At 45.9% G+C, this 10,477-nt stretch overlaps 1 protein-coding gene across 1 annotated transcript; it reads right to left on the bottom strand.

Moving 5' to 3' along the window:
• On the bottom strand, positions 1 to 10,201 carry SPEGNB (SPEG neighbor). The gene is made up of 5 exons (XM_061612998.1): positions 10,031 to 10,201; positions 9,334 to 9,467; positions 3,177 to 3,484; positions 1,638 to 1,779; positions 1 to 633 (listed from the first exon to the last, which is right to left on the bottom strand). Exons 2-5 carry the CDS (start codon positions 9,465 to 9,467, stop codon positions 495 to 497), a joined length of 723 nt encoding a protein of 240 aa, XP_061468982.1. The 5' UTR covers positions 10,031 to 10,201; the 3' UTR covers positions 1 to 494.
• Positions 10,202 to 10,477: the final 276 nt, after the last annotated feature.

Below are 10,477 nucleotides of genomic sequence, written 5' to 3'. Positions count from 1 at the left end.
TTTGTACAATCAACTGGTTTTATTTAGTTCATATGGCAAGAAAAGAGATCAGTAAGAATCTGGAGGCTTCTGGGATGTTTCACAATCTCTGAGGTGCTGGGGAAAGCGTGCTTGCAATTATGGCCCTTGGAGCCTCTTCTGTGCCCCTAGAGTAGGCTGAGGCCTTTCAGGACTGCTGGTCTCAAAGCTATTAGCCTGCAAGGTGATAGGCCTGCCCCAGAAGTGGATTCAGTCCTGGGGAGGGTGGGGAATTCCTGCCAGGGAAGGTGTGGTGTGGCAGAATTACATTGGTGAGAGAGCCAAAGGTGCAATGAGAAAAACAGCAGGGCCCTTGATTGCATTTTAGGGGGACAAGATACCCCCATAGCACCACTGGAAGTTTAATTTGCTTTTCCCAGCTATTCTCTCCAGGGCAATGCCCTGGACCATCCTTGGCCATGATGGAGAGTTTGTTTTTGTGTGAGGGAGGGACCGTACAGTTGGAAGGCAGGAGCTCAGACCACATCAAGGCGTGCAAAGGACTGGTCCATGCCCAGGCTGTTCTCTACAAAGACCTCGTACTTCCCAGCATCAGCCGGCGTCACCTTCTTGATGGTGAGAGTTGTTGAGTCACTGCCAATGTTAAAGTACACACTGCAGAAAAGGGAAAGGTGGAAATCTCAAGTCAGGGTCTTGGAAATAACTAGAATTGGGACATACATTAAACTAGAAGTAGATAATCTATGGTCTGTAAATTCTATTTGGGTGAATTTCTGTACTTGGCACTACACTTTATTTTTCTGATGATGGAAATTGAGGCTGTTTTCATGCGGGCCAGATTGATCAAGCAGGCTAAAAAGGCTCTGGCCTAGGGCCCATAATTTTCATAACATGGCACTAGTACAGTCTACTATTCCCTCCCCCACACACACTAAAAATATAATTAAAAGGACCTTTCTCAGCAGCTTAGCCTTAAGTCTTATGATTTTCATAATGCAGTGCTGGTTTTGACAATGATACTGATGCTGAATGAAAAATAGTTTAAGTGATCTGCCAAGACTCCCACCAATTTTGAAGTGAACTGCAAAACTGCAAAGTTTGAGAATGGCTGCCTGAAACTTTACAATTACTGCATGCCGATTTTTCTGACTCTTCCTTCCCATTCCCACTATCTATGCAAAGTTGCTTCTGGGGAGCTATGATCTTGGTGCCTTTAGCTCTGCATGGTCTGTTCCATCCCATGCAAAGTAACTGAAGTCCAGTACAAAGCAGAGCACTGAGAGGGTCAAAGAGCAGGACCCGTGTTAGATGAAGAAAGTGCACATATTCTGACCACCACAGCTCAGCCCATGTTTCTTGCAATTCCTCTAGCAAAAACTTACATATTAAGGTTCTCTATAATAATCTTGAGAACTAGATGCTTCCTTCTTTAAAAAAGGAAAGGAAACAAAAGCTTACATCATTGGATTCTGCATCTAATACTACAGAATTCAGGCTATTACTTCAGCCATGCCAAATTGAACATTAACTGGTAGTGCTTACATGATCAGGAAAGAAAGAGCTGGTGAGAACCTGGCTCTACTGTGGACTTGTTGCACACCTGCCCAAAATGTATTGGTGCATTGAGGCTTATTACACCAGTGGTGAATTTCACTCACCGATCGTCCTCATCAATATCCTCACCATCCTTGGCCCAGCCAACATCAGGTGCTGGCTCCCCACTGATGTGGGCTGTCAAGTTGACTGTCGTGCCTTTCCTGGCCTTTGTGCTGCCTGGGCCCTTCTCAATCTTGGCAGGCACTGCAGAGGGAGAGAACAGGTGAGATCAGAGCAAGGGGTCTTGTTTGGCCATCTTTTGCCTTGGGGGGAATCTTGTGCTAAGGAATGAGAACCTAATGCTGGAGCTATGAGTTTTGTTACTATGCTGTGTCCTGTTCTGAGCCAAAAGTGATGTTCTCCTCATCACTCAGGGAGATAGGTCCTGCTTTGCTAAAGACAAGGTATGGCAGCCTTTCCCAACCTGGTCTTCTCCAGATGTTGTTGGACTCCAACTCCCATCAGCCCCAGTCAACATGACAAATGGGCAAGGATGACGGGAGTTGGAGTCCAACAGCATCTGGGGAGCTTGAGTGTTGGAGAAGACTTGGAAACAGCTGTAGTTCAGTGGCAGAACAGCTGCTTTGCATGCAGGAGGTCCCAGGTTCAATCCCCAGCATCTCCAGGAAGGACTGGGAGAGAACCATGTCTGAAATCCTGGAGAGCCACTGCCAGTCAGTGTAGACAATACTGAACTAGATGGACCAATGGTCTGACTTTATATGTAAGGCAACTTCCTATGTTCCTATGCTTGCTATGGAGTATAGCGCTAGAATAGAGGTCATGAACCTTGGTTCCCCAGATGTTGTACTACAGTTCCCACCATCCCTAACCATTGACTAAGCTAGCGGGGGCTGATGGGAATTGAAGTCCAACAACATCTGGGGAACCAAGAGTGAAGAACTCCAGACTAGAACAATGTCTCCAGGACTCATATATACATTTTCAGGACTCTTAGAGGAGAAATTTACATTAAACATTGGGTCAGCCCATAACAATAGCTTACAGGGATGTGGTAGACTCTGCTACTCATGATGACTCTGCTGTTTTCCTAGCTGCTGTGTGGATTTTAGGATCCGTGATGGGTAGCAGTACAAGTTTATCTGCAAGGATCAGGTTGTTTGAATAATCACACACAAGAACAACATCCTATTTCTGCCTAAAGCGTATCCTTCCAACTTGAGTCTGAAGGTGGAAAGTGTTGTAAAAGGAGACCCCTCTTGGACACCAGTCTCCTCTTCTGATGATTAAACTATCCTGAGTTGTCACCAGATGTTTTTCTTCTCTTTCTGCAGGTCTGGCACTGTAGCTAGTTAGGCAAGGGTCATGATTATATCTAGAAGGGAGGAAGGCTATGTCTTGGCAGAGGCATAGCTAAACTTAGAAGGGGCTTGGTTTCCTTACACAAGACATGAGGCTATGAATAGAAATGGGCAGGGCAGTGACTTGAAGGAGTGGAGCAGAGTGTTACCTTCCCCCAGTGAGATATGCCAGATTGAAATGGTCCTTCAAAGAGAATGGTTTGGCTGCCCAGGGGATATATGTGGCTATGTTTAGAAGGGGAGTGTGGCTATGTAAGGAAGGGAGGCAGGCCACGTTACCTTCCACGAGGAGACGTGCTGAGTCAAAGCACTCTCCAAAGGGGTTCTTCACGGAGATGGTGTACTTGCCCAGGTCGGGAAGACCAGCATCACGCACCACCAATGCTACAATGTCTGGGTCCTCAAAGACATAGCGGTACTTGGGCCCATCCTTGAGTTCCACACCATCTTTGGACCAGCGGATGAAGGGGTCAGGGAAGGCACTGATGCGGCATTCCAGCTTGGCTGCACTCCCCTCAATCAACATCACATCTGTGAGGTTCTGCAGCACCCGTGGGGGGCCTTTCTCTTTCAGCTCCTTGCGAGACCTGATAGTGGAGAGGAGGGGGTTAAACAACAGACATTCAAGATTCCTCATGAGATCTTATAGCTTCTCTTCCCCATGACTGAGGATTGCAAACTGGCCCTGGCTCTGATGGTACCCAGGGCGAAGCCACAATGAGAGATCAGAAGAAAGGCAGATGATAATAACAGTGTCACTTGCTAAAACACCTGTGGGGTGGTGGTGACACAATTGTGTAGAATACTAAGGTGGCTTGGAATGAGCATCCAACCGCCATCCTGCCTGCCAGTCACGAGGGAGGGGTGAGAAATTTTATTCAGGCCTCATTTGAAGCTGAATCTATCAAATTCACACTTTCCAAAATAATATGAGAACTGAAACACAGCCATCCTTTGACATTCCCACTCATTTGAATGTTGTGATGCAGTTTGCCAACCAATGCCTTCAAAACTGAATATTAGGGGAAAGTGTGCATAAAAATGCATGTTTGTGAAAATAACATACAAAAATGCATTTTATGACAAGAAATGGCTTGCAAAAATGTGTACATTAGTCAAAACTGCCTATGAAAATGTGTTTTTAAGGAGAAATTCTTATTAATATGCTGTAGAAGTTTCAGTAGGATTTAAAAAAACCCACAAATTGCTGCAGAAATGTGGAGAACTGAATTTAAGACTAGAAAAATGAGAAACTCAAAGGACCAAAACAGACAGAACTTTCCATCTCTACTAATCGCACAGAGCCTCCCTTGATTAAGCAGCAATTAATTGATTATGAGAGAAAGCGCTTCAGGGGAGACATAAGTAAAATATGCTTGATTGGGGAAATTGGTCAGTCCAATGGAACTCTGTCCCACTTTTCCTCACCCCCATAGAATTGATAAGTAAATATGATCAATGAGGAACGTGCAGTCATTAGCTTATATTCTTTTAATGTTCAAGTTACCTCCTGAAATGGAATGGCAGTTTTGTTCCCTTTGTGCAGAGAATTCCAAGGGAAATGAGAGTGGTAGGCACTAGGGTTGGGCATTTGCAGTGCTTGTAGACTGTCTCTATTTTGCAAGCAGGATTCATTTGCCTGCCAGCAAATTCAGGTTGTGCAATTAAAGTGGACATTTTGTGGCAAGGAAAATGACAGGGAAATGTTCTGGAAACCGTAGCATAAAAATTGCTTGATGTAATGTCATATATGCTCCCTGCCAACAAATCAAAAGGAATGCTCACTAAATAGCTATTGTCGTATAAGCTCCCCTCCAACTCTGTGCAAACAAATCAGGACGAATGCTCAATAAACAGATTATCTGAGAGAAGAGATGGGGGGAGAAATTCCTTTTGCATTCAAAGCCAAATCTATTAAATTTGCACTTTCCAAACCAAAATGAGAACCGAAATACAAATTCACACATATCTGAATTTTGCAATGTAACTCTCCAACCAACCAATGTTTGCAAAAATGCATATATTAGGGAGGAAGTGTGCGTAAAAATGAATATATTAGTGAAAACAGCATACAGAAATGCATTATATTTGGAGGAACTGCTTGCAAAAATGTGTACATTACTCAAAACTGCATTAAATATGTGCTTATTTGGAGACATTTGCATTAAAATGCTGAAGAATTATGATGATTTTTTAAAATGCAAATTGCTGCAGAAATGCAGAGAACTGAAGATTGGACAAATGAGCAACTGAGGGAACCGATCCTGACAGATCCTCCATCACTATCTGGGCTGGTTACTTCCTTGGTTGCTACTGGTTCAGAAATTGGATTGAGTAGAGTGGCTGAAACGTTACCCAGGGCTCCTCCAGATGACCTGTTTATTGAGCATTCGTCCTGATTGGCTTGCACAAAGCCCACACAGAGGTTTGTGTATGCTAGGTCTTTACTGAGCATTCATTTTGATTTGTTTGCAGGGCAATTGTATGGCAATGAGCATTCATTCCGATTTGCTTGTGGGTTGGGTTTATATTTTCATGTTACTCATTTGCTCATCCCACACTTTTCAGTGCATTTCCCCATCACTTTCCGAACTGCAAAAAGTCCTTTAAAAAACAGTACATTTGTTGTGCTAGGGTGAAAGAGTGCTTTAATCCACTTTAATTGCACAAACGTAACATTCTGGTATGCATTTGATTCTCTTCCTCATGGATGCTACCTGAATAAGGCTACAATCCAATACATGTCTACTCAGAAGTAAGCTCCATTGGATTAAATGGGGCTTACTCCCAGATAAGTGTGTGTTGGATTGCCGCCGAAGTGGCAGAGTTCAGGATGGCACCAGGAGGGCCACATTGTAATTATTTAATGTCAGTGAGGAAGTAAGGGAGAAACTATCGCAGCAAAGGAAGGCATACAGCACACCCACCTCTTTTCCATCTCTACATCTCACTTCAAATAGCATGGAAGTACCTGCTCCCATGCCTAAAGACTCTTCCATTGCCCACCAGGTTGTGTACACACCATACTTTTAAATTATATGGCTTTCCCCAAAGGATCTTGGGAACTGTAGTCTGGTGGTGCTGGGGAACTGTAGCTCTGTGAGGGGGTAAACCACAATTCCCAGGATTCTTTGGGGAAAGCCATGTGCTTCAAATGTGCTTTAAAGGCATGATGCGTATGCACCTTTTCCTGCTTCCCCAAAGTCTTCATGGCTGCTTCTCTCACCTCTCTCTCTCCTTGACCCTTCTCCGTCTATCTCATGATGACCACTATGTATTTGGCCATCCTCCACTATTCAAACGCATCTTTCAACCATCACAGCTTCTCAAAGCACACTTCATGCTACCCAACATCATCATCACCACCACCACCACCACACCTTAAGCCCCTCTCCTTAGCCACACCACCAGACTTACCACTGGTGAGCTGTTCAGTCTTCATGGTCAGGTCCACAGGTTTGCCCGCTCTCAACATATACCCTAGAGCCCCCCTCCACATTTTCAGCATATTCATTATTATTTTATTCATTTATATCCCGCCTTCTCCCCAAAACTGGGGCTGGCTTACAAAAGTTAAAACAAATATAGATAAAAATAAAGATAAAAAATACCAAACTTATTGTAAAAATGTAATTAAACTATTTATAGAATGAAAACCATTTAAAACATATCCATTAAAAAAGCCAATTAGGACAGCACACTATTAAAAGCCCTTGCAATCAGTTCCCCAAAGCCTACCACTGGAAGGACAGCAAGGAGGGAGCCAGTCTAACCTCTCTAAGAAGGGAATTCCAGAGCCTTGGGGCAGCCACCGAGAAGGCCCTCTCCTGTGTTCCCATCTGGCATACCTGTGAGGGTGGTGGGGTCGAGAGAAGGACCTCCCCCAAAGATCTTAGAGCTCAAACAGGCTCCTATAGGAAGATACAGTCCTTCAGCTAGCCTGGATCCAAGTCATACAGGGCTTTATAAGTCATAACCTGCACTTGAATTGTGCTCGGAAACAGGGCCGGGTCCAAGCATGTGGGGGCCCTTGGGCATCAGCTTGCCCTGGACCCCCATGCCTCCCCACAGCCCCCCTACCTGTCTAGTCTTTACCATTGTCCTTAATGAAGATGGTGGCAGCGGTTTCCCTAAGGCGAATGAAGCCTCCGCCACCATCTATGTTGATGGCATATGTGCGTTCTATGCGCACACATCTCTGCCATCAACTAAGATGGTGTCAACAGCTTCAGTACTTTAGGGAAGCTGCAGCCACCATCTTCATTAAGGGCAATGCTAAAAAGCCGGCTGACAGGTAAGTGGGGGGCATGGGGGGGTGCAGATCATGGAAGGGGAGCGGAGGGCCCCTCAGGGGCTCCTGTAGCTCCGGTAGCACCGGGGCCCTCGGGCCAGTGCCCAACCTAGCCGCCCTTTAAAACCGGCCCTGCTCGGAAACAAACCGGTAGCCAGTGGAGCTGTTGTAACAAAGGAGTCACATGCTCCCTGTAATCAGCTCCAGTTAACAAACTGGCCACAGCTCTTTGGACCAGCTAAAGTTTTTGAACATTCTTCAAGGGCAGCCCCATGTAGAGCATGTTACAGTAATCTAAACAGGGTGTAACTAAGGCATGTGTTACCGTGGCCAGATCAGACATCCCCAGGAATGGGAGCAGTTGACGCCCTAATTTTAACTGGCTACTGCTGAAACCTGAGCATCTAGGCTCAGAACTGAGTGTAAGAGTACACCCAAACTACAAAGCTGTGTCTTCAGGGGGAGTGTAACCCCATCCAGCACAGGTTGAATCCCTTTTCCCTGATTGGCCTTTCGACTGACCAGGAGCACCTCTGTCTTATATATATATATATATATATATACTTTTTATTAAATTTTGAAATTTTACATATCTTTTACATGAAATCAATATTCAGATATATTCCACATGTGAAAGATTTTATCACTTCAGTATCATAATCAATAAAAATTAAGTATATCATTTCAATTATACCTTAAAGACCTATATAATATTAAATTTACTATTATCTAAATCTCAGTAACTAACATAATTATTAAATCAGGAGCACCTCTGTCTTGTCTGGATTAAGCTTCAATTGTTTGCCCTCATCCAATCCGTTACTGACGACAGACACGGGTTTAGAACCGAAACAGTTTCCTTGGATTTAGATGGAAAGGAGAAATAGAGTTGGGTGTCATCAGCATACTGATGCACTGGAGCCCAAAATGCCGGACAACCTCTCCCAGCAGTTTCACGTACATGTTAAATAGCATGGAGGACAGGACCCTGAGAGACTCCATAGGCCAACAGGAATCCCCCAGCACCACCTTCTGGGCTTGCCCCTCCAGAAAGGAACAGAGGCATTGTAAAACAGTGCCCTCAAGTCCCATCCCAGCAAGGCAGCCTGGAAGAATACCATGGTCAATGGTATCCAGAACTACTGAGAGGTCCAGCAGAACCAACAGGGACACTCTCCCCCATCCAGTTCCCGGAGTAGGTTGTCCACCAAGGCAACCAGGGCCATCTCCATCCCATAACCTGGCCTGAAGCCAGACTGAAATGGATCTAAATAATCGGTCTCATCCAGAAATCTCTGGAGCTGAGATGCCACCACACACTCCAGTACCTTGCCCAGAAATGGAATATTGGAGATTGGCTGATAATTATCTAGTAAGGTGGGATTCAGGGAAGACTTTTTCAGTAGGGGTCTTACAAGTGCCTCCTTTAGGTATGTTGGGACCCTGCCTTGCTGTAAAGAGGCATGAACCACTCCCTTTATCCACTCAGTCAGTCCCCCCTCCGGCCTTTTTATTGAGCATAGGTCTGATGCTGCCCTTCCCCGTACTAAAGGGTAAAAAAGCAGCATGAAACCAGTTTCGTCAGGGGCTAAAATTGTTTTAAGGGCCTGGGGATATTTTAAAAAAATGTGCTTCACTGGGTGTCAAAAAGACAACAAAGTAGGCAGACCTCCTGAGAGTCTTCCATAGCTGGTGCTCCACCAGGAAGAAGCCCACCCCTCCCTCTCTCACTGCCACTTGCCTCACCTCCAATGGTGTTGGCAACTACAGAAGGGCCTCCAGAGAAGATTTTAACATACAGGCAGACTGATGTGGAAGTAGGCAATCCTTCAAGTCCCTTGGTCCTCAAGCTTACATGGCTTTGAAAGTAAGCATGCCTCTGGAGAGATTTGTTTATGTATAAAAACATTTATACCCCACCTTTCAGACCTCAAATGGGCCTTCAAGGTGGCTTATATTTATTTATAAAGGCCAAACAAGGATAAATTACAATTCAAACATTTGGGGGGGGGTGCAGGGGAACCCTGAGAACTCTACAAACAGGGCAATCAAACCCTGAAATGGCATTTCCAGAGAGTGCTTCAGCATATCCTTTTCTCCCTGCCAGTGGTAACAGTTTCATCCTTCCACCTGCCATTGCCTCACCTGTGCCCACGATAGGATGCCTGGATGCGGATGGCAGCATTCTGCACCTGAGGGTCATTAATGTCCAGGGAGAATCCTGCTGGGGGAGGGGCCGCTGCTGCTGCTGGTGGTTTCTTGGGTGCAGCTTTTGACATCTGGAGTAGGGAGGAGTAGCAGGTTCAGCATCAGAGAGAGAGAGAGCACTGTTCAATAATACAGACCCCAACCCTCCTTTTCTGTTTCTACCCACCCACCCCCGACATGAGACTCCCACCACCAGCCATCTCAAGAGGACCCTGTACAATTGCAAGAAGTCTCAGCAAGTGCCATCCTCACTCTTGTGGAGCCTTCTAGAGCAAATCAGCCCAGAGAGAGACCCACCGAGGATGGATGAGAGTAAGATGTGCTGTCACACATATACCCTCATTTTTACAATCCCAATTTTAGACTTCCACAAGACAAAGCTGCTGAGTGTCCCATTGGACCCACCGAGGATGGATGAGAGTAAGATGTGCTGTCACACATATACCCTCATTTTTACAATCCCAATTTTAGACTTCCACAAGACAAAGCTGCTGAGTGTCCCATTGGACAGCTTTATATCATGAGCAGCTGAGTTCCATTTTGGCCAGTCACTTCGATGTGAGGATTCTGCTTTAGGGAAGGCAGAGGCACCTCAAGTACCCCGTTCTGTGTCCATGAAGTTGAACTCTCTTACCGTAGACAGAACCAGTGCAGCTCCGCTGTAGTGGAAAAAGCCACAGGCCCCTCATCCCACTCAAATTTATATCTCTGGAGGGGAGACGCCAGGTCTGTTCATGCCCTCGGCTGCATTCCTGCCCTGACGTCTCCTTCTTTGGCCAGGGGGGGCCATCCCCCCTGCCCAGATGGGAATCCTGGGCACTCCCTTATATAGTCTGTTGCCAGGTACCTGTGAGAATTGGGGCTGCACTGACTGCGGCCTGGTGCTGCGTAATCACATTGGTCAGCCCAGAGGGACTGAGATGGAGCAGCTGCACCATTCCTGCCCTCTGGCTGAGAGACAGAGTCAGGGGGGTGGAGTGGCAGGACGAGCCCCCACTGTCTGGGTTGTTACCAACACACACTGCCTTAGGAGGGATGGAAAGGATGAGAACAGATTGGAGGAGGAGGCAGCATCAGGATC

Source organism: Rhineura floridana, chromosome 2 (genome assembly GCF_030035675.1).
Source record: "Rhineura floridana isolate rRhiFlo1 chromosome 2, rRhiFlo1.hap2, whole genome shotgun sequence".
Lineage (NCBI taxonomy): Eukaryota > Metazoa > Chordata > Lepidosauria > Squamata > Rhineuridae > Rhineura > Rhineura floridana.
The sequence above is the reverse complement of the archived record's forward strand: the minus strand, read 5'-3'. Positions and strand labels throughout refer to the sequence as shown.

Excerpts from the sequence above, each read along its gene's own strand:
- SPEGNB (XM_061612998.1), bottom strand. The coding sequence starts at position 9,467 with ATGTCAAAAGCTGCACCCAAGAAACCACCAGCAGCAGCAGCGGCCCCT. Across the intron at positions 3,485-9,333 it reads GCATCCTATCGTGGGCACAG|GTCTCGCAAGGAGCTGAAAG; the intron begins GTGAGGCAATGG and ends CTCCACTATCAG. Across the intron at positions 634-1,637 it reads GATATTGATGAGGACGATCG|TGTGTACTTTAACATTGGCA; the intron begins GTGAGTGAAATT and ends CCTTTTCTGCAG.